At 34.2% G+C, this 23,222-nt stretch overlaps 4 protein-coding genes and 1 long non-coding RNA gene across 8 annotated transcripts; 3 read left to right on the top strand and 2 right to left on the bottom strand.

Annotated features, from left to right (window-relative positions):
* The first annotated feature begins 272 nt into the window (after window positions 1-272).
* LOC138122060 (uncharacterized) lies at window positions 273-23,016 on the top strand. 4 transcript variants are annotated; one of them, XM_069036189.1, is made up of 8 exons: window positions 15,417-15,548; window positions 15,678-15,913; window positions 15,965-16,470; window positions 16,519-16,643; window positions 18,285-18,558; window positions 18,608-22,259; window positions 22,312-22,826; window positions 22,875-23,016. In XM_069036189.1, exons 2-6 carry the CDS (start codon window positions 15,791-15,793, stop codon window positions 19,251-19,253), a joined length of 1,674 nt encoding a protein of 557 aa, XP_068892290.1. In that variant the 5' UTR covers window positions 15,417-15,548; window positions 15,678-15,790; the 3' UTR covers window positions 19,254-22,259; window positions 22,312-22,826; window positions 22,875-23,016. The 4 variants fall into 4 exon arrangements, with proteins under 4 accessions (XP_068892289.1, XP_068892290.1, XP_068892292.1 ...); XM_069036190.1 differs by lacking the exon at window positions 15,417-15,548 and having other exon boundaries at window positions 15,692-15,913; window positions 15,965-16,256; window positions 16,316-16,470; XM_069036188.1 differs by lacking the exons at window positions 15,417-15,548; window positions 15,678-15,913; window positions 15,965-16,470 and adding exons at window positions 273-1,535; window positions 1,588-2,096.
* LOC138122071 (zinc finger protein 813-like) lies at window positions 7,437-9,335 on the top strand. The gene is made up of 3 exons (XM_069036215.1): window positions 7,437-7,693; window positions 7,742-8,298; window positions 8,350-9,335. Exons 1-3 carry the CDS (start codon window positions 7,571-7,573, stop codon window positions 8,831-8,833), a joined length of 1,164 nt encoding a protein of 387 aa, XP_068892316.1. The 5' UTR covers window positions 7,437-7,570; the 3' UTR covers window positions 8,834-9,335.
* On the top strand, window positions 9,608-11,195 carry LOC138122072 (zinc finger protein 300-like). Its single transcript, XM_069036216.1, has 3 exons — window positions 9,608-9,857; window positions 9,906-10,444; window positions 10,496-11,195. Exons 1-3 carry the CDS (start codon window positions 9,735-9,737, stop codon window positions 10,977-10,979), a joined length of 1,146 nt encoding a protein of 381 aa, XP_068892317.1. The 5' UTR covers window positions 9,608-9,734; the 3' UTR covers window positions 10,980-11,195.
* LOC138122059 (uncharacterized) lies at window positions 11,706-14,592 on the bottom strand. Its single transcript, XM_069036187.1, has 2 exons — window positions 14,312-14,592; window positions 11,706-13,914 (listed from the first exon to the last, which is right to left on the bottom strand). Exon 2 carries the CDS (start codon window positions 13,908-13,910, stop codon window positions 11,796-11,798), a length of 2,115 nt encoding a protein of 704 aa, XP_068892288.1. The 5' UTR covers window positions 13,911-13,914; window positions 14,312-14,592; the 3' UTR covers window positions 11,706-11,795.
* Window positions 14,737-15,251, bottom strand: LOC138122084 (uncharacterized). The gene is made up of 2 exons (XR_011156338.1): window positions 15,109-15,251; window positions 14,737-15,057 (listed from the first exon to the last, which is right to left on the bottom strand). It is a non-coding gene; the product is annotated as an uncharacterized lncRNA (long non-coding RNA).
* Window positions 23,017-23,222: the final 206 nt, after the last annotated feature.

Here is a 23,222-nt window from a genome sequence, read left to right as displayed (position 1 = left end):
AAAATAAATTGACATTTAATTTTTGAGGAATTTTTTTTTAACTGCTTTTAGTCTTCTACGTTGTCCCATAACCTCGTAGGCAAAATTTCGGCATATTTTATAAAACATACACCAATGCGGTTTCCTTGTTTTAAAGCATATTTCCTAGAGGTGTATTTTTAAAATATGCCGAAATTTTACCTACGAGGTTGTGGGACAACGTAGAAGACTAAAAGCAATAAAAAAAAAATTGTAGCTCAAAAATTAAATGTCAATTTATTTTTTGACATAGAATTTTTTAAATATTTTTTCCGAGTTCTACATGAAGCCAGTAGCTCGCGGTTAAAGTTTGGCAGGACATTTACCTAACACCCTGTATAGTTGACTCAAGTTGCAAAAAACCACTTGTCATTTGCAACAGCGATTTTTCAATATTTTTAAACCAAATAAAGGCACTAAAAGGCCAGAAAATCATAGTTTGGCCTGAATATTTTCCATATAAGTACAGTTTTAAAGTAATTTCAAATGACTAATGCCATAAAAACGCTGTTGCAAATGCAAAATGGTTTTTTGCAACAGCATTTTTTTCATATTTTTGAACCAAATAAAGGCACATAGGGACCAGAAAATCATAGTTTGGATTGGATATTTTCCATATAAGTACAGTTTTAAAGTAATTTCAAATGACTAATGCCATAAAAGTGCTGTTGCAAATGCAAAATGGTTTTTGCAACTTCAGTCAACTTTAGGTAATTCCAGGAAGAAGCACTGATGAACAAATAATACAAAAAATTAAGGTGATAGTCAAACGCCTTTTGTGGCAGTTTTTTGAAGACGAATATCGTTAAATACAAAAAAAGAATTGAATTTTAAAGTCGACTCAAGTTGCAAAAAACCACTTGTCATTTGCAACAGCATTTTTTCAATATTTTTAAACCAAATAAAGGCACAAAAAGGCCAGAAAATCATAGTTTGGATTGAATATTTTCCATATAAGTACAGTTTTAAAGTAATTTCAAACGACTAATGCCATAAAATTGCTGTTGCAAATCCAAATTGGTTTTTTGCAACAGCATTTTTTTCATATTTCTGAACCAAATAAAGGCACAAAGGGACCAGAAAATCATAGTTTGGGTTGAATATTTTCCATATAAGTACAGTTTTAAAGTAATTTCAAATGACTAATGCCATAAAAGTGCTGTTGCAAATGCAAAGTGGTTTTTTGCAACTTGAGTCAACTTTAAATATAAATTGAATTTAAAGTATTTTCACACTTCAACGGCAAATGGAGAATTCACAGTTGTGACAAGTGACAACTGTTTGCATTTGCCGCACTTCAAATGGATTATTATTATTATTCTACCATGTTGCCAAATATTGAGAGCATCATAACCTAAAATTGTAGGAAGATAAAATAGAATCGACAAGCAAATATGGATATAAAGTGCCGTTTGTGCTTATTCAAAACAGAACAAGATGAATCTGTAAATATTTTTACCATCGGTAAAAATAACGAATTAATCTCGGACACGATAACGAGTTTTGTTCCCATCGAAGTAAACATTTTGTAACAGCTTTTTTTCTAGATTTCTTTACCAATGTTTTTAGTTGTCTCCTGACGACAATCTCCCCCAAACGATCTGCAACGTTTGCGTACAAAAACTGGACAGTATTATTGAATTCCGGTCGTTAATCTTAAATTCTGATGCAGAATTAAAAATTAAATGGCAAAATAAAAAGATTATCCAAAAGAGTGAAAATGAAATTTCTGGTGCATCTGATGACATTAAGTTGGAAATAGATGAAGTTAAGCTGGAAATAGATGAGACCATTAGAGAGCAAAATGATGAAGGACATTCAAGTAGAAAAGGGGTAAAGCACAGAAAATATACACCAAAAAAACGTAAAAAAAATTTATACAAATGTGAAGAATGTGATGTAACATTCAAGTGCAAATATAAGTATGTTGCGCACAACACAAGGCATACTGGAAATATGCCTTACCATTGTGACATCTGCAATAAAGGGTTTTCAATGAAATATCGTGTGCGTTACCACAGAAGAGTGCATTTTGAAGACCGACCATTTAAGTGTGATGAATGCACAAAAGCTTTCAAGTATTTTTTCTCTATATAAGTACAATTTGTTATGTTCAGTTTTAAAGGTTTCAGGCTTCTCTAAAAATGCATAAAAAACTCCACCAGAACGTCAGACCTCACAAATGTGACATGTGTGACAAATCCTTTATACAAAAAGGCAGCTTGGAAAATCACAGGCGTCAACACACAGGGGAGAAACCTTTTATTTGCGAATATTGCAGCAAAAGTTTTGCCAGTAGTGATGCCCTCAAGCAACATGACAACACCCACAAGAAAGGACCATACCTTCCCTGTCCTACTTGTGGGAAATTCTACCCCAACAATTTCTATTTAAAATGCCACATCAGGAAGGCTCACACTGATGACAAGGAGTACACTTGCGAGATGTGCCAAAAGAACTCTCATCAATCTAATGGTCTAAAGATCGACATGAAGACGCATTCCGGCGAGACTTCTAATCCTTGCACCTTGTGCAATAAGAAATTTGCGAGTTCATTGCGATTGCGACTTCTTGGGCATATCAAGAAGGAACATTCTGTGTTGCCACTGATGTAACTTGAAATTATAACGTCTTGCCAAAATTAACAGATTTTTTTTCAATCATGTTAAATTTTTTCGAAGGTAAAATTACAAGACCTAATTTTTTTATAAAAATTTTTTTTTGACAATTTTACGAGTTGAATTTGGGCATTTTTATTCTGGTTAGGCCCGAGAGCTTTAACTCGAGGTTTAACCTTGAAAAAATGCCCAAATATCAACGATAAAATTGTCTAAAGAAAAAATGTTTAAGTGAAAATTGGGAAATTTATCAGATATAAAAAATTATAGGTCGTGTTATTTTTGGCAAGATTAATTCCGAATACAAACTTTAACGTTAGGTAATTATTTATTTATGATACAGTTATTAAAACAGAATTATTAAAAACAATTTGAAAATCTGATAGTAGTATGCAATTTTAATCACTTTTGACAGATGACAGAGTAGCAGGACGTTTTAACTGCGATAAACATTTTTGATTGGATGAAAGCAAGCGCGCTGATTGGCTGAACACGCACGTTTGATGTAAATACGTGGGAATTAATCGTGTGTAAAGTTGTCAACAAAAAATTACTCCGCGGGATTTAGGAATATTCGATACTAGGTTACTGTAAATTTGATTAGGTTGGAGACTAATATAAAGGTGTTTTTTTTTTTAATTTGCGTCGAAGTAGGCGTTGGAGAGTCGATTGAGAGCGCACCACTCGTGTAAAAGCGTAAGATTTAAACAGTTGATCCGTAACCTGTATAGTGCGTTCACAATCGACAGTTCAACACCTACTTCGACGCCAAATTAAAAAAAAAAAACACCCGTTATAGGCGTATTATAAATTATTGTAGTCCAAGTTGGCGTAAAAACTGATTGTAAAATTTATGGTTGCAGCTCCATATAAAAAACGTCAAAATTATTTGAATAAGTGAGTACCTACACACCGTTCACACGCCGGAGTTAAATTGGTTGCAAGTTGCAAAACAACTCAATATTTTTAGAATTAGTTGCCGTAACAACTCAATATTTTTAGAATTAGTTGCAGTAATAACTAAATATTTTTAGATTCAATCGCGAATTTAAAAGAAAATAATAAAACCACCGCATTTTTCACCTAAAAAATGACAGTGACAGTGATAAAAATTGACAGTTCACATGAAAGCGGCAAAAATTTCTTATCATGGGCATGGCCTGCTTCGACTAAAATAATTTATAATAGCCCTGTATATGTGGTTTCTGGTGACAAACAAAAGTTATCGTAACCATAAGGCAGCGAATGCCTTGTAACAGTTGCAAATGGTTAATTTTTCGTTGATAGATGTTTTTCCGTTTTACACTTAGTTTTAATTTCTGGCAGTATACAGAGTGCTTAAAAAAATGGCGAAACAACGCCATTGTGCATTATCCAAAAACACCCTCTGAGCATGAGAAAAATTCTATCTCGTGATTCTTTAAAGATATGGAGGCTATAAAATCTAAAATTGTTATTATTAACTAATTCTTAATATTTCAACAAATTTTGTAGTGAAAGACATATTTAAAATAATGTTCAACCATAATTTTTATTTAAAATCAATAAATAGGTAGTATGTACTTTTATATCAAGTTTTATTTTTCATGTTTTACACAAAAATCATAAAACTGATCTGGCAACCAAGCTATTAATTAGGTAAGTAATTGCATTTAGATTCCTACCTATGAAGTTGACAAGTTTTTTAAAAACATTTTTCTAGTACTCTGGGGGTATCCCTGAATCGTGTGGTATTGCGTTGTTTCGTCATTTTTTAAGCACCTGTAGTTATAGCACTGACTTCTATATAGAGGTCAGTGACTCTACCCCACCTACACAGTTGCCACATAAATTTTCGTGCATAGTTGCCATACTTATCCGCAATCATTTTGAATCACCCAATATGCATGTATTATACAGGTGTCTCAAAATTCGCGAATTCCAAATTCAGAGCGTTGTAGGGGATCACTTCAGTAGTCCAAATATGGAAAAAAAAAAATCTGGACTCCCCCCACAAAAATCTGAAGGTGCTCTCTATGAAGTGCGTTTTCTTCAAATACAAGCTGAAAAGTTCAGTGTTTATTGTTATTTATGGTGTAGATTGTGGAAAATAATAACGTAAAACAATTTTTTGAAAAATAGCTTTACTTTCGAGTAAAAAATCTTAAATTTTTGTAATTTTTCTTAAAAATGGAACGGCAACGTAGCTAGAATCGTATTTGGTCACTGTGGATATGAAGGCTGCTATGTATTAAACAAAATTAAAGTGCTTATATCTTCTTCACGAAGAGCGATTTTTTTTTTCAAAGTATTTTTCGAGCTCCACTGGGTCCTTCCGTACCACGCTCTGAATTACATTCACGGATGTATACAGTATTCCATTAGTACCTATGTTATACATATAGCATTAATAAACCTTGCACATTTGTTTTTATAAATATTCAAGAATAAAAAAAATGATGTTATTAACGTAAAGATTGTTTTAGAGTTTACATTATAAAAATGACAATACTCCCCGAAATTCCATTTCCGCAACTGTACCTTCTTCTTCCTTCTTAACTAATCTCTTAATAACACCAAATTAAACCAATAATCTAATTCTAGGAAGAAGCACCGATGGACAAATTATTCAAAAATGTATTCAAATGCCTTTCGTGGCAAATCCTTGGCGACGAATATCGTTAAATAAAAAAAAAACAATATTTTTGTAATTTGCTTCCATTTTGATTCTCTAATAGACATATTAACGAACGCGACGTCATCATCTGGGATGTCCTTATAGCCATTATTTCACGGAACATTTTACGAAAATTTTTAGGTTGGCAAAGCTTGATCTGTCATCCGTGTCAGTTTAAATTACAAAATGTGCAAAGAATTATTTATCAGGATTTATCAGGCAACAAATTCGCGACCGTATTTTTGGCAATTTTACGTATTTCAGCGGGCGTACATGAAAGATTATCTTCCATATTCCTGTTTTGTGACAGAATTTGGATAAAACAAAAGGCGAATTTGAAGACTTGATCAAATTTTCACTTTTAAAATTAAGACTACCAACCGCCACAAAAATCCCTAAATTGATAAAAATAAACATTTTTTTGGATTAAAAATGGCTTAAAAAGGGCAAATTACAAAAAATAGTATAAAAAACTCGTTTCATAAGACCTTAAAGCACTCATTTTTTAAAATAACTCGTGGCTACGCCACTCGTTTTTTAATCTTGAATTCGTGCTTCAAGACTGGTCTTATGAAACTTGTCTTTTAATATACTATTATGCAACAAGTGAGTAAGTAATACTTTTTTTTTACGAGAAGGAAAATCCGCCGAGTAAAAAAATGAAACTTAACTAACGAGTTGCATACAACATTTTTTTGGCGCCCGTAAGTGTAGATATCAATTTTTTCGACACTGAAAATTTGAAAATTTTCTTCTGTGTGAACCCGTGGACCTTTAAAACGTTCGTTTTACTCGCGTTTTAAATTGGCCCACTAATACCAAAAAAATCCCAATTTACATATGAACTCGTTAAAAAAACTACTAATTATGAATGAAAAATTTTATAATTGCGTTAAAAAATGACACGCTACGGCATTTTTTTTAACGCAAAATGCGTGCAAAAATGAACCGCTATGGCACCTTTTTTAACGCTTCTTGACCGATTCAAAAATCACATATTTTATGAACGCAAACGAATGAAAAAACTTGCACTTTTTTTAACGGACGTTAAAATAGTTATTTTTGTATTAAGTGCGCAAAGTGATTGTTTTTTGTTGGGGCATGAGAATGAGTTTTTGGTCGAGACCGTCAGGTCGAGACTTCAAACTCATTCGAATGCGCCAACAAAACAATCATCTTGCGCACGAAATACAAACACTATTTTTTCTACAACAGCATTTTAAAATTTTTGAATTTTTTAATTTTTGTAAAATTTTCCTTGGATGCTAAAATATTCGTCAAAAAGTTTCCTTGGGTGCTAAAATATAACTATTTTAGCATCCAAGGAAACTTTTTGACAAATATTTTTTCACTATCAAAAATGACATACTTTGCGACTTGATAACGATGCATAAATGTCACGTTTTTTTGACAGTTGTAGAAAAATTTAATTTTATGCATTTTCGCACTTCGACGGTCTCAGTTGAATGCAGATCGCGGAGCCCTTTTTAAAAGTTTTACACGAATATGTTTAACTGACTTCCATTACATATTTGTTAAATAAACATGATGAAATTGTGTTCTAAGATTTTTTATTTTCTTTTTTAAATTAACAGTTCCATATTTCTCAAAAAAATATCTAACTTTTTTCTGTTATTCTTGAAATCTGTTAATTTGTGATTCAAAAGTACCTACATATTTCGTTATTCCTGTAATCCTCAATAAACATTACAGTTTTTCATTTGACCATTCCATCACTAATTACTAAGAATTGAAAGCAAAAGTTTGAGTCGTACGAACAATGTTGGAATGTTGCTTTTTTCCACTTGTTGAGGATCGACGTGCTATTAAGGCGGCCTTACACCAAGGCAACAATTGGCAACATGTTGCCTGTAACATTTTTTAGTAATAATCGGCAACATTACTAAAAAAAAGTTGCAGGCAACATGGTGTAAGGTCGCCGTTATACAGGGTGCAACAGGCAATTTTTGTAGAACGGCGCACGCTAGACTGGCAACACCAGGCAACACTTGGCATTGGCAACATGTTGAAGGTGTTGAAGGCAACAACGTCGCATGCTACATGTAAAAGCCGCCTTAAGGCGGCCTTACACCAAGGCAACAATTGGCAACATGTTGCCTGCAACATTTTTTAATAATGAGCGGCTACATTACTAAAGAATGTTGCACGCAACATGTTGCCAATTGTTGCCTCGGTGTAAGGCCGCCTTTAGAAACCATTTGGAAAGCATCATAACCTAAAATTGTAACAAGATGAAATATAGAAATCGCAAGTGAATATGCATATAAAGTGCCGTTTGTGCTTATTCAAAACAGAACGGGATGAATCTGTAAATATTTTTACCCCAGATGAAAATAACGTATTAATTTCGGACACGATAATGAGTCTTGTTCCCATTGAAGTAATCTTTTCGTATTTTTTTTCCAACTTTCATTAGCAATGTTTTTAGTTGTCTCCTGACGACAATCTCCCACAAGCAATCTGCAACGTTTGTGTACAAAAACTCAACAGTATTATTGAATTTCGAATGATAATCTTAAATTCTGATGCACAATTAAAAAGTCAAAAGATAATTGTTGGTAAACTTAAGGAAGCACTCTCTGCTGCCATTAAACGACCTCAAAAATTTGTGCAGACGAATGAAAAACAGGTTTGTGTTGATTGCGCTAGTTATGAATCTGAAGAAATCAAGATTGATATACATGATGTCAAGCTAGAAACAGAATTAGAAATTAAGCTTGAACCAGATGATACTATTAAAGAGCAAAATGATGAAAGAACTCCAAGTAAAGGCCACAAAAAATTATATAAATGTGAAGAATGTGCCAAAACATTTAAGTATAAATATAGGTATATCATGCACAACAGAAGGCATACTGGAGAAATGCCTTTTCACTGTGACATCTGTGATAAAGGGTTTGCAGTGGAAACTTTTATGGTTTACCATAGAAGAATCCATTTAGATGAACGACCTTTTAAGTGTGATGAGTGCACAAAAGCCTTCAGGTATTTTTTTCTTTAAATAATACAATCTGGCATGTTTAGTTTTACCTATAGGTTTCAGAACTATCTAAAAAGGCACAAGAGAATCCACCAAAGAATCAGACCCTACAAATGTGACTTGTGTGACAAAACATTTCTAAAAATGGGCTCCTTGAATATTCACAGGCGTCAACACACAGGCGAGAAACCCTATATTTGCGAATATTGCAGCAAAGGGTTTACTACTAGCCGAAACCTCCAGCGACACCACAGCGTCCACAAGAAAGGACCCTATATTCCATGTCCTGCTTGTGGTAAATCCTTCTCTAACAGTGGCTATTTAAAATGTCACATGAGGATTCATCATGCCGTCAAGCGGCACACTTGCGATATATGCAAGAAGAAGTTCACCCTATTATGTCTTCTAAGGAGGCACATGAGGACGCATCCCGGCGAGACTCCATATCCTTGCACCTTGTGCGATAGGAAGTTTGTATATTCGCATGCGCTTCGTACGCACGTCAAGAAGAATCATTCTGTGTTGCCAGGTTGCCACTAGTGTGACGTAAAATTTTGACGCGTTGCCAAAATTACTACAGTCGGAACGTTATATACATGTGGATTGGGGACTTGTCTTTAAGTTGGCATTTCCGGCAAAAGTAACTAGGCGCGCTTGTACACTGGTTACAAAAGTCAAGTAAACCGTTAATTGACAAATGGACAAAATCAAATTTACATTAGGAAAATTTTCGTTTTCCGTTTTTTTTGCAACCAACTGTTGGTGTTTTAAATTTTTAGCAGGGCGGCAAAAACAACTGACAAAAACTATAAACGATTTGACTGTAGGTTTGGTTTTTACAAATAATTTGAGAATCTGATTACAAAAATATGTACAGGGAAGAAAAGAACATTGCTGTCTACAAAAGAAAAAAACGTGATAATTAAGTGTTACAATGAGATGAAAGAACTGGCGTTAAATTCAACAAAAAAAAAATTCTTTATGAGAAAGTAGCAAAGGTGTTTGGTAATAATAATTACTTCCAATAAAATGTTTAATTGAATTTGTTTTTCTTATTCTTTACGATAGGTGAGCTCAAACCACGTTTTTGATAATATTAAAAGGTCAGTGTGTTTGAGGTTATGTCTCGGTGCATATGAAACATGAGCAATTTAACCTGGAAAATAATAAATAGAAAGATTTTGCTGCGTCTCTGTTACATTATTGTAATATTTGAATATTTTTCAACAACTGCCAATGCACTTTTCCATGGGAACTTGTAAAAATCCCAAAATTCAACCTGACCGTGGAAAGACCACTCACCAAGATAAAGAATTGAGTATAAAAAATGTTGTAGGCAACATGTCTCGGTGTAAGGCTGCCTTTAGAAACCATGTTGCCAAATTTAGAAAGCATCATAACCTAAAATTATAAGAAGATGAAATAGAAATCGCAAGTGAATATGGATATAAAGTGCCGTTTGTGCTTATTCAAAACAGAACTAGATGAATCTGTAAATATTTTTACCCCAGATAAAAATAACGTATTAATCTCGGACACGATAATGAGTTTTGTTCCCATTGAAGTAATCTTTTCATATTTTTTTTCCAAATTTCATTAGCAATGTTTTTAGTTGTCTCCTGACGACAATCTCCCACAAGCAATCTGCAACGTTTGTGTACAAAAACTCAACAGTATTATTGAATTTCGAATGATAATCTTAAATTCTGATGCACAACTAAAAAGTCAAAAAATAATTGTCGCCCAGAAGAGTGAAAATCAGGTTTGTGGTGATTCTGCTAGTTATGAGTCTGAAGAAGTCAAGCTAGATATACATGATGTCAAGCTAGAAGCAGAAACAGAAATTAAGTTTGAACCAGATGACACTATTAAAGAGCAAAATAGTAAAAGAACTGTAAGTAAAGGGGGCCTACAGCAGAGAAGATATGAACGTCAAAGAAACAAAAAATTATATAAATGTGAAAGATGTGACAAAACATTCCCGCATAAGTCTAGGTATATTGTACACAATAGAAGCCATACTGGAGAAAGGCCATTTTGCTGTGACATCTGCAATAAAGGGTTTGCAACGAAATCCTTTATGGTTTACCATAAAAGAATCCATTTAGATGAACGACCTTTTAAGTGTGATGAGTGCACAAAAGCCTTCAGGTATTTTTTTCTTTGAATAATACAATCTGGCATGTTTAGGTTTACCTATAGGTTTCAGAACTCTCTAAAAAGGCACAAGATAATCCACCAAAGAATCAGGCCCTACAAATGTGACTTGTGTGACAAAACTTTTCTAAGAATAGGCGCCTTGAATATTCACAAGCGTCAACACACAGGCGAGAAACCCTATATTTGCGAATATTGCAGCAAAGGGTTTGCCAGTAACAATTTGCTCAAGCAACACCACAAGGTCCACAAGAAAGGACCCTACATTCCATGTTCCACATGTGGTAAATCCTTCTCTAACAGTGGCTATTTAAAAGGTCACATGAGGATTCATAATGCCGTCAAGCCGCACACTTGCGATATATGCAAGAAGAGCTTTACCCTATTATGTCTTCTAAGAAGGCACATGAGTACGCATCCCGGCGAGACTCCATATCCTTGCACTTTGTGCGATAGGAAGTTTGTATATTCGCATGCGCTTCGTACGCACGTCAAGAAGGATCATTCTGTGTTGCCAGGTTGCCACTAGTGTGACGTAAAATTTTGACGCGTTGCCAAAATTACTACAGTCGGAACGTTATAGATCTGGATTGGGGACTTGTCTTTAAGTTGGCATTTCCGGCAAAAGTAACTAGGCGCGCTTGTACGTACTTACAGTAGTTGCAAAAAAAAACTGAAGTTAATTTTGTAGTTTACGTCGCCCAAACTGTGGATCACTTCGCGCACCGTGCTAAATGTGAGAGAGCATTTCGATGCTGTCATGCTGAAACGACTCGAGCGACAATCGGAAAGTTTTGAGAAAATCTCAAAAAACCTCAAACACAATTTTTTTTATATATTGAGTTTATATTACCGAACTAGTACATTTGTCTTTTCAATCTCAACGCATTTGTCATTTTTCATCTTATTCCAATAACGGGTTTGGAAAAAAAACTGTAAAACATAGTTTTGTTGTCGCTTAAGTCTTTTTTGTGGTTCAAACCTGTCATACGTGTTGCTTATGTCTAATATTTATGTCGCTCGAGTCTATTTGTTTTCTTACATTTTAGTTGTAACTGTCGCTTAAGTCAGGTGGTTAAGTCTTTTCATCAAACCAGCTAAAGAACTTCAAATTTCTTTTGGTTGCTTAAGTCAACAATTATTTTTTTTTAAATACACAATTTTTAAATGGTTTTTTTATTATTTATCCAATAAATCGAGCATAATATATGAAACAAAAGGTACATAGTATATTTGTAATACATTTGCTAAACAATATTACGCATAAATATATTTTTTTAAGAAACAATAACAATACTTATATAGGAATCACAGAATCAAACAAACTAGTCTACTACCACTGCTATCAGTCTTGGGTTTCGTCTTCGATATCGCTTTGGTCTAATATGTCAGGTACATTTGCATTGCTTCTGAGGCTGAAATATTCAGCATGATATTCCGGTTTTATCACATTTGTTCGACACAGATCTAGTAAATTTTCTAGTTTTTTTGGATTAATTTTTTGCTCTTCTACATAGGCCTTTTTAATTTGGCCAGTTTGATTGGGCTTTATATTTGCCACCAAGTACTCCTCTTCGTTGAAGTTTATTTTGTATCTCACATCATCTGTTCCTTTCTCAAAAAATAACTTTTTTATAGTTGTAATTTTAACATCTTTCCGTCCGTCCTTTATTTTAATTTTTTTAGAAAAACTTTTCCAGTCTAAAAAGTCGGAATAGTGCAGAACCTTTACCACGTATGGCGAAGGTTTTAGCCTCGCATTCCGTAAAATTGTCGGCCACTCTGACGGTGCCTGGATCACGCATTTCTGGATACTTTTTTCAATCACGGCGTGCATTGAATCTACTGGCATATATGTGTGTCCAGGAACTAAGTACGTTATAGATACTGTACGAATTTTCTTACTTAAAGACAAAAAGTGCTGTATCATTGCCAGCATTTGCCTGTTCTTATTTTGACCCATGCAGTTGTCGCAATACAAAGAAAGATGACATACTTGGTTCTTCTGTTGGTCAACATTTTGCAAATACATAAATAAACATGTGCATATTTCGTTCCCTCCTCTCTGGGCGTTTCTCTCTTCCCAAACGTAACAGTAACCATTTCGGGTTCCAGTTTCGTATACTGTGAAATTATACACGGCGTATTTTCTGGAGAACCCAAGAAGAAAACTGTCGCCATGGGGTGTGGTCAGCACTTTTTGCAAATCGAAACTGGCCACAATTTTGTTTTGGTCAGTCTTACTATTCTCTTGATCTTCCAGAAATATTTTCTTTACATAATCTTTTTCGCTTATATGATTATTATAAATCTCAATATCAGCAGGTTGTTTATTTTCTTTGTTTTTATGTGATTCACACTTTTTACATTTGTCTTTACGTGGTACATGGATACCGATATTATAATTTTTTTTAAATAATTTCATGAAAACGCCTCTTTTAATGTGAACCTGTCCTTCTTGCTTTCGCACATACATCCTATACAAATTTTCAAAAGTTTTTATTTCTGACGGAAGATATTTTCTTGAGGTCGAACTTCGGCAATAATGGGAAGGCACTGCCGGCAAACTTTGAACAAAAATATCGAAATTTCTTAGCTGGGCTTCAGAATAGGTTGTTTTTTTCGACACGGGTGTCTGTGTATCAGCTTCGTCCAGATTAATTCTGCCTCTTACAGTGCGAAGTTTCCTTTGCGAAATATCAAGTGTATTTAGTAAAAACTGCTGACAAACTTGGTTCTGAGTAACTCCATTTTCATCTTCATTTACAAAGGGCAGAAAATATTCAAAAGTGCGGCATCTCTTGTTACTGTTACTTCTTTTTCTTTTTATTTTGACCACCTTGATGCAGTTTAGAATAAAAGATTCTTTGCTGGTCATACTTCCTAGTGACCAATAATTTTTGAAAATCTTTTCTCGTTCATCTTCAGAATACCTTTGACAGTTATTCTGACATTTTTTGTTTTGACAGGGGTTTGGCAATAAAGTCTTCTTTGGTAACGTTTCTCCTTTGTAATTTTTATACTCTTCTCCTTTAATTTTTCTTTTTTTATTAATTTCTCTGATGCTCTCGACCCTTTTTCTTTTCTGAAACGTCATGTCGTTATTATCTTCTACCAAATCTTCACTATCCTCATCATCTCGTTCCATATTATTTTCAGCAGGATTTTGAATATCTGTCATAGTTTCATCATAGCTGATGATGATCGCGTTGTTGTGCATTTCTTGACCTCTTGTACTCGGAATGAGATTTTTCTCAATTTCCACGTTTTCCTGCACTGTATTATCTGTAGAACATTTATTATCCTTCGCATTTATTAACGAGAGAAGATTTTTTTCTTGATTCATTGCTTCCAGTATTAAAGGATCATCATCATCCACATTGCAGCTGTCAGAATTATTATTTTCGTTAACCATGGCCAACATTTTCTCGGTGCGTGAAATATGCGTGGCCGTCTTCATTGTTCTGAAAATCCAATATTTTTTCATTGCAAGCGTCCCAAGCGACATGAATATTTGGAAACATGTTTTTTTCTATTTAATATTCAAACAAATTATTTTAAATAATAAGAGAAAATCACATATAAAATGCAGTTATGTTGTTGCTCAAAACTACAGAAAAAAGCGTTTCTATAATTACAAAAAATTACAAAACTTTAGAAGATTTCTGTCATAAGAATTAGTACAGAAAACGTCACTTAAGTCAAACTGACACCAGACTACAACATTTCGACTTAACCGCCACATGACACAAAAATTATCATGTTGACTATTTAATTTAATTGTATTTAAACATATTTAATTGTAAATTGTATTAAATTAGTCTTAAGTAACCATAATTATCAAATATAATAATTACTTACCAGTTTATTCTGCAGAAAACAATGAAACAAACGCACAACTTTCACTCTCGTGAAAAGGCGGGTAAAACTGGCGCTTAAGCCGCAGTGTGACAAAACGATCATCGTCGAATATAAAACGAAGGCGCTTAGGCAAATTTAAATGCAAAAAAATCCGTTAAAACCCGTGGTGTCGCTGCATCCAATGGTACGAATAGATTCGGCTCAAGCTCCTCTTTCCAATGGTGTACTTACCTCAATTCCGATTTTTTTGTCGCTTGAGTCGTTTCAGCATAACAGCGTCGATTTCTCCATCTACGGGGCTGCGCGTGTGAGGGGCGCAGTTTGAGCGACGTAAACCACAAGGGTTAGAATTAACGTCAAAATTCAATGACATTTCTTCTTCTTTATGAGAAAGTAGCAAAGGTGTTTTCGGTAATAATAATTACTTCAAATAAAATGTTTATGAATTTGTTTTTCTTATTCTTTACGATAGGTAAGCTGAAACCACTATTTTACTCTCTAGTGGTGTCATCTATTCCCAGCTTGACCTCATCTATTTCCAGCTTGACCTCATCTATTTCCAGCTTGACCTCATCTATTTCTAGCTTGACCTCATCCATTTTAAGCTTGTCCTGTCCTCATCTGTTTCCAACTTAATGTCGTCAGACACCATAAATATCATTTTTACTCATTGGGACAATTTTTTGAGATTGTTTTTGGACCCAAACGTTGCACATCATTTGTGGGAAATTGTCGTCAGAGGACAACTAAAAACATCAATAAAGAAATTTAGAAAAAAATTGTTACGTAATGCTTACTTCAATGGGAACCAAATTCATGATCGTATCCGAGATTAATTTGTTATTTTTACCGAAGTTAAAAGTATTGACAGACTGACCTAGTTCTGTTTTGGATAAGCACAAACGTCACTTTATATCCAAATTCGTTTGTCGTTTCTATTTTATCCTGCTACAATTTTGTTATGATGCTTTAAATATCGGTGTTTTTTTTTTAATTTCACCTCATAGTAGGCGTTAAGACGAAGACGAGTGGTGCGTTCACAATTGACTCTTTAACACCTACGAGGTGAAATTAAAAAAAAAAGCCGATATAAGCCATTTAAAGTGCGGCAAATTCAAATAGTTATCACAATTGTCAATTCTCCATTTGCCGTTTGGTTTTGGTTGTAAGTGTGAAAATGCTTTAAATTAAAATACAGGATTACTACTGGCGGGAATTAATCATTTAATCTGCAAGGGTAAAGTAAATCAAATAATTTTATTTTTGGTTATGTTTCTTCTTTTTTAAAGTAGTGACATGCAGGGAACCAAAAACGTGAACAAATTTAGATGAAGAGTTTAGTATTTTTCACTGCGTTATGTTTTAGAACTAGAATTTAAAAACGTGCAATCAGTCAGTGTGGTGTACGGAGTTTGTTGCCAAAATATTTAATGCATCATAACCTAAAATTGTAACAAGTTAAAGTAGAAACAAGCGAATATGGATATAAAGTGCCGTTTGTGCTTATACAAAATAGAACGGGATGAATCTGTAAATATTTTTACTTCCGGTAAAAATAACGAATTAATCTCGGACACGATAATGAGTTTTGTTCCCATTGAAGTAAATATTTTGTAACAATTTTTTTCTAAAGTTCTTTACCAATGTTTTTAGTTGTCTCCTTACGACAATCTACCACAAATGATCTGCAATGTTTGCGTACAAAAACTGGACAGTATTATTGAGTTTCGATCGTTAATCTTAAATTCTGACATAGAATTAAAAATAAAAAGTCAAAATAAGAAGATTGTCCAAGAGAGTGAAAATGAAATTTCTGGTGCATCTGATGAAATGAAGTTGGAAATAGATGAGGTCAAGCTGGAAATAGATGAGACCATTACAGAGCAAAATAGTGAAGGAAATTCAACTAGAGAAGTGGCAAGGCATGAAGGATTTTCACCAAAATGTAATAAAAAATTATACAGATGTGAAGAATGTAATATAACATTTAAGATTAAATCTAAGTACATTGCCCACAACAGAAGACATACTGGAGATATGCCTTATCACTGTGATATCTGCAACAAAGGGTTTCCAATGAATTATCTTGTAGTCCACCATAGAAGAAAACATTTAGATGAGCGACCATTCAAGTGTGACAAATGCACCAAAGCTTTCAAGTATTTTTTTCTCTAAATAAGTACAATTTGTTATGTTCAGTTTTCAAGGTTTCAGGGTTCTTTAAGAATGCATAAAAAACTCAAACATGGAATTAGACCTTACAAATGTGACTTATGTGATAAATCTTTTGTACAAAAGGGCTCCTTACAAGTCCACAGGCGGCAACACATGGGTGAGAAGCAGAAACTTTACACTTTACACTTTATTAGTAATGTTGCACTTAATCTACAAGAAAGAAGTCAATCTCTCATGTCCATTTGGTGGTAAATCTTATCCCAACATGTTTGTAAAATCCCACATCAGGACTTTCATCAGTCCAATGATCTCCTAATCCTTGCACCTTGTGTAATACGAAACTTGCGTATTCATTGCGATCGCGACTTCTTGGGCATCAAGAAGAAACATTCAGTGTTGTCACTGATGTGACTTAAAATTATGACGTCTTCCCAAAATTAATAGGGTATCACGACACCCTTATTAAATTTGATCATGACTCTAATTACCTTGGTGACGAATGCATCTCTTTCTAGCAGGTTATAATTGCATAAATCTATAGCGTTTTATGTTTACTTTAATCACGACTCTAGCTAACGGTAACTTTAATAACGGTGTCGTGATACGGCCCCAGGAGTTTAAAAAAATATGTTAAATTTTTGGGTGTATTTAGGTGGCTCCCAACGGGAATTTAGTAAATTGACAAGTACTCGTAATATTAAAATATAATTTTTGCACGACCTCTATAATGAGCAACTTTACTACCGGGGCCCAATTCTTGAAATCACTGGAAAATATTCGTTTGAGAATATTTTCCATAAATGAATTCCCAGTGGAATTTAAAACGTTCTCATATCTGTATTCTTGAACTGTTTGGAAAATGATTTCACATGAGAACTTAATAGTATATTGTATATCAAGAGTTGAAAATGAAAGATTTCACACGAGTTTGCAAAATTGAGCCACAAGCCGTAGGCGCGTGGCTTAAGCAAACGAGTGTGAAATCGAATTTTCAACACGTGGTATACACGATATTTTTCCGACGACCACAAAAAAAAAACCGCTAATATTCGGCATCCCTTCAAACTTCAAATATTATTCGACAGAGCTGCGGACAAAATAATTATGCCGTTGCGCGGAGATAGACATCGTTAATCATCGGCTGTACAATATAAAAACACACAGCTGTCGGCCAATCAGATTTCTCAAGTTTTTCATTGTACACGGTTAGGCTGTTCGTTCGTGTTCGTGTTGAAATCGTTTGCAATTTTAAATTTTCACTAAGGAAAAACCGTGTGAAATGTGCCATATTTCACAGTGGTCGTCTGAAAAAGTGCAATATGCTCGGCAATATGTTGACAATTTGAATCAAACGGGTCTAATTTGGGATGAAGTCTTTGTGCTGGGCAACCATTGTTTGGATTGCAATTAATTCTTCCATTTTTTTATTTTACAAACACAATTATCTATAATATTAACAAAAGTGTCACATTTGACAGTCCAATTTCTCACGAAAAAATTATTTTCCCATGATAAACACTAGGTGAAATAATTCTCCGGATTACTAGTGGAACAATCCATCTGACATAAGTCCAGAATACACTTTTGCATTTCTCATGAGAAAATTTGCCTATTTTTCCAATGAGAATTAATTCCATCGATTCAAGAATTGGGCACCTGATTGTAGGGAGTAAAGTGGCTCTTTTTCTCCTTTGGGAAAAAATATAGCCAACTCAACCCTTTTTGATACATAAAATAGCCAAAATCCTTCAGAACCGATATGATTTTTGTGTTCGTAAAACAAGTGTAATGTTGGCAGTGCGCGCTGTGGAAATGGATGATGAAGATGTTCCTGATGACGTCCTAGAAGAGGCGAGTGCCGCGAGGTACCAAACGTTGCCAAAAAAATCAAAATTACGTTATGAAAAAGAGTTGGAAAAATTCACGCAATGGCAGACCGAGAAACGAATCAAAGGAGTGGACGAAGATGTTATGATGGCGTATTTTAAAAGTATAGCAGCATCATCAGCGTGGTCGCGGTATTCAATGTTAAAGAGTACACTATTTGTATTCAAAAACGTTGACATCTCCAGGTAAGAGGTTTTTTAATAAGCTATTGTTTTAATATAATAAATGGTACAGGTTTAGCAGTCTTACCTCGTTTTTAAAAACAAAATGTAAAAACTACCAGCCGAAAAAAGCTGCAACTTTCTCAAGAGATGACGTTTGCAAGTTTTTACTTGAAGCCCCGGACCAAGACTGGATCGTTCAGAAAGTTGTGCTAATAATGGGCATGTTCGGTGGCTGCCGTTGTGACGAATTATCTAGAATGATGATCAGTGACGTAAAAGAAAATTTTGAGGACGTCAATCCAACATTAGTTGTAAACATTCCAGTCACTAAAACTGGTGTACCTAGGAGCTTCACAGTAGTTGAAAATGCAATGGGAATAAATTTTCTAGATATATACAAAAAGTATATAGAACGTAGACCCATTCCTGACGGACGGCTCTTTCTTCAGTATCGAAAAGGAACTCTTACATCTCAAGTGTTAGGAGTGAATTCACTAGCTAAGATACCAGGACAAATTGCTGAGTATCTGAAGTTGCCAGAGAAAGAAAGTTTTACTGGTCATTCTTTCCGTCGAACCTCTGTCACGCTGTTGGCTGATTCAGGAAATGGCATATTGACACTAAAACGCCATGGCCCTTGGGAGTCCAACAGTGCCGCGGAAAGTTATTTCTCTCCATCCAAAGCGATCAAAATAGAGATAGCCGAAAAAATTTGAGAAAATGCACCAGGTTGTTCTACGTTGTGATAAGTTAAATGTATGTACTATTCCGGACACGGAATCTTGGTCACAACTGATATTTAACTGACAAATATGTGTGAACTGGCCTTTATTGAATATAACTCAACTTTTGATTCGATGATGCCATTTCTTTGCTTTTTTGCTGTCAGAATAAAAACTTCAAAGTGATTTTTAATAATTGTCATTTATTAATGACGCTAATGATTGGTTTACATAATTTTTTTTAGAAATGTCAAAAAGATGTTGGCCAAGATTCCGTGTCCGGAATAGTACATACATATTGTGAATTGTTATAGTTATTATTTTGAACATACAGATTCTTTTGATAAAATCGAATTTCAATTATTATGCCAGAATGAAAACCAGTGAGTGAGTGAAAGACAGTGAGCGAAAGTGAGTGAACGAAAGAGAAACCTTCACTCACTTCACAAATAACTATTAAAACTTTCGGCTTTTTTCAATTAAATTCGTTGGATCGTGCAAAAAATAAAACTATATACATATCTAGAGTGCATGATTTTTACCGGAGGTGCAGTTTGTAGCCCGAGGGTTCTACAAAGCACAAATTCCTTCGGTGTATGATTATACACTACTATTTATGTGAAAATGTTTTTTTTTGCATATCGTAATGAAAGTAGCACTTTTTTAAACGAAAAATCGTAATAAATGTAGCACTTTTTTAAACGAAATATCGTAGTGAAAGTAGTACTTTTTTGCATCATTTTATTCCATCTCCTTGGAGATGATTGTCAAAGCATACCTACTTTTTTTTTAATTTCTCATAAATCCTTTTAGGCCAAATTTCTCAATTTACAACGATATGCAAAAAATGGCGTGTACAATACGTTATGAAAGTCTCTTTTTTTCACTCATTTGCTTGATTAACTGGGGCTACACCCTCGTTAATCAAACTGTAAATGAAAAACAGTATGACTTTCATAACTAGTTCACTAGTTGTACAAGTAACTATTTTTTGTGTACAGTCGCGGCCGTTGAAAACTCAGACACTTTGACAGCGCCAAACTTTTGGCTTTGTAAATGGTATTGAAAGTTACGTTTCTCAAAATGTCACTCAAACCTTTTCCACATTAATTTCTTTCGCAATGGCTCATATGCTCACACCGTCCCTCAGTCTAACATATTTTTGCAAATCACATAATTGTGGCATTTCAAAAGTTACGCTCAATTCTAACCTAATATGTCAAAAACTGACACTGACTTTATAATCCTTGATGAAAATCCTGTTTACACTAATCAAATTTCGGAATTTATACAGAGTGTTTGAATCTTTCTGGTCTGAGATTTCAACGGCCGCGACTGTACATACACATGGTATTATACGGTCGCGATCAATAAATTTTGGACGCTATATACTTATAACTGATTTCATATAAATGTTCATCAAGTGAGCTGTGCATTTGTAAAAGCACCTTTAATTTAGTAACATTACAAAAGTCACATTTATGAAGGTCATGTCCAATAAATCTTTACTTGGTAAAAATACAAAGACAAAAACAAATAAGAATTACTTTAATTTAATCAGTAAAAAGACGTAACATTGCTTTTGAAATCAGCAATGTTAAAATGGATAAACACTAAAAAATTAGTCAAATCGAGTTCGCGCAGAGCAAGCAACTTTGAAAGTCAAAGTCACTAGCTTTAGCTTTACTACCAACAGAAAATCAGATTTTCATAGCTTGCTTAGATGCACATTTATATGAAATTGAGTATATAGTCATCGTGCTGTCATACATTCTAAAACGACCCTTATATGTACCCACCTCAGTTTTGATTGTTCTGTCAATTTTGAAAATGTGAATGTCAGATTTACGCAGAAAGCATTCAAGAAGTTTTGAAAATCAGATAAGTAAATGGAATGGAACGAGGTTTTAATTAATAAAAAAATACAATAAATAAATAAAAATTAAGAACCTAATATTTTAAGCGGGTGGCACACTGACAATTGTAGACAAATTTGACAACAATTTCATCATTCACGTGACAATTTTAATAAAGCATGATTTAGAGTAATTTTCTTATGTGAAGAATGATGTCCAAAATTTTATAATCGTGTACGGAATTTCGGGCAGACTTGAAATTTTACTGATATAAGATGAAGATGTGAAATAAGCTTTGGGTGCTAGAAGAATTTTATAAACCTCATTTTACTATCTACAGTCGGAATTTTGGGCAGCATTTTTCTGTCACTTAACAAAATCTCTGTTATTCTAACCACCTTTTACTGTCATCATGACTGACAATACTGACATTCTAAAATTAAACTTTTCTGTGTCAGTCACGCAGTCAGTTTTTGAATTTTGTACAAACCAAAGAGACACTTATTACAATAAAATTCAAAAAAGTAGAAAAACATGACAAGATTAAAAAATTAGGTTATTTTAAAGTTTAGGTCTTACTTTATGAAAACGACAATACTGCCTGAATTTTCATTTCTGTAACTGCACCACCACCACAGTTCCTTGTTAACTGATTGCTTATTATTTCTTATTAAACTGGGGGTCATTCACGAAACCCGGTAAGGCTCGATAAGATATTGCAAATTCAAAACCATGACAACTGATACTGTTGAAGCGTTATATTTGCCGTTTCGTTAATGATTTGCAAATTATCTGAGTTTAGTTAATAATACATAGATAATTCCATGGAGAAGCACCGATAAACAAATTATTCAAAAAGTTGCATGGTTGCAAATGTTGCAAATGATATTCAAACGCCTTTCGTCGCAGTGTTTGAATTTCCCCCACTTCAAGTGGATTATTACCATGTTGCCAAATATTGAATGCACAAAGCACCATAACCTAAAATTGTAGCAAGAGAAAATAGAATCGACAAGCGAATATGGATATAAAGTGCCGTTTGTGCTTATTCAAAACAGAACGGGATGAATCTGTAAATATTTTTACCCCCGGGAAAAGTAACGAGTTAATCTCGGACACGATAATGAGTTTTGTTCCCATCGAAGTAAACATTTCATAATAATTTTTTTTCTAAACTTCTTTACCAATGTTTTTAGTTGTCTCCTGACGACGATCTCCCACAAATGATCTGCAATGTTTGCGTACAAAAACTGGACGGTGTTGTTGAATTTCGATCGTTAATCTTAAATTCTGATACAGAATTAAAAATAAAAAGTCAAAAGATAATTGTTAGGCTAAAGACGGCACTCTCTGCTGCCATAAAACAATCTCAGAAAATTGTCCAAAAGAGTGATGACATCAAGTTGGAAATAGATGAAGTCAAGCTGGAAATAGGTGACACCACTAGAGAGCAAAATGGTGAAGGAAATGCAAGGCATAAAGGATATATGCAACAAAGTAATAAAAAATTATACAAATGTAAAGAATGTGCTAAAACATTCAAGTATAAATCCAAGTATATTGTGCATAACAGAACCCATACTGGAGAAATGCCTTTTCACTGTGACATCTGCAATAAAGGGTTTCCGATGAAATATCTTGTGGGTTACCACAGAAGAGTGCATTTTGATGAACGACCATTCAAGTGTGCTGAATGCACAAAAGCTTTCAAGTATTTTTTTCTCTACATAAGTACAATTTATTATGTTCAGATTTAAAGATTTCAGGCTTCTTTGATCATGCATAAAAAACTCCACCATGGAGTCAGACCTTACAAATGTGACATGTGTGACAAATCCTTTGTACAAAAGGGCCTCTTGCAAGTTCACAGGCGACAGCACACTGGGGAAAAGCCTTACATTTGCGAATATTGCAGCAAGATGTTTACTAGCAATGTTGCCCTCAATCAACATCATAGAGTCCACAAGAAAGGACCTAACCTTCCTTGTCCAACTTGTGGTAAATCCTATCCCAGCATTTTCTCTTTAAAATCCCACATCAAGACTCACACCGCAGTCAAGCGGTACACTTGCGAGACGTGCCAAAAGAGCTTTCATCAGTCTAATGG

Source organism: Tenebrio molitor, chromosome 1 (genome assembly GCF_963966145.1).
Source record: "Tenebrio molitor chromosome 1, icTenMoli1.1, whole genome shotgun sequence".
NCBI lineage: Eukaryota > Metazoa > Arthropoda > Insecta > Coleoptera > Tenebrionidae > Tenebrio > Tenebrio molitor.
Note: the sequence above shows the minus strand (reverse complement) of the source record. Positions and strands in the feature narration are given on the sequence as shown.

Excerpts from the sequence above, each read along its gene's own strand:
- LOC138122060 (XM_069036188.1), top strand. The coding sequence starts at position 1,413 with ATGGATATAAAGTGCCGTTTGTGCTTATTCAAAACAGAACAAGATGAA. Across the intron at positions 16,644-18,284 it reads CCACAGGCGGCAACACATGG|TGCGCGCTGTGGAAATGGAT; the intron begins GTGAGAAGCAGA and ends TAATGTTGGCAG. Across the intron at positions 18,559-18,607 it reads AAAAACGTTGACATCTCCAG|GTTTAGCAGTCTTACCTCGT; the intron begins GTAAGAGGTTTT and ends TAAATGGTACAG.
- LOC138122071 (XM_069036215.1), top strand. The coding sequence starts at position 7,571 with ATGCATATAAAGTGCCGTTTGTGCTTATTCAAAACAGAACGGGATGAA. Across the intron at positions 7,694-7,741 it reads TGAGTCTTGTTCCCATTGAA|TTGTCTCCTGACGACAATCT; the intron begins GTAATCTTTTCG and ends CAATGTTTTTAG. Across the intron at positions 8,299-8,349 it reads GAGTGCACAAAAGCCTTCAG|GTTTCAGAACTATCTAAAAA; the intron begins GTATTTTTTTCT and ends TTTTACCTATAG.
- LOC138122072 (XM_069036216.1), top strand. The coding sequence starts at position 9,735 with ATGGATATAAAGTGCCGTTTGTGCTTATTCAAAACAGAACTAGATGAA. Across the intron at positions 9,858-9,905 it reads TGAGTTTTGTTCCCATTGAA|TTGTCTCCTGACGACAATCT; the intron begins GTAATCTTTTCA and ends CAATGTTTTTAG. Across the intron at positions 10,445-10,495 it reads GAGTGCACAAAAGCCTTCAG|GTTTCAGAACTCTCTAAAAA; the intron begins GTATTTTTTTCT and ends GTTTACCTATAG.
- LOC138122059 (XM_069036187.1), bottom strand. The coding sequence starts at position 13,910 with ATGAAGACGGCCACGCATATTTCACGCACCGAGAAAATGTTGGCCATG.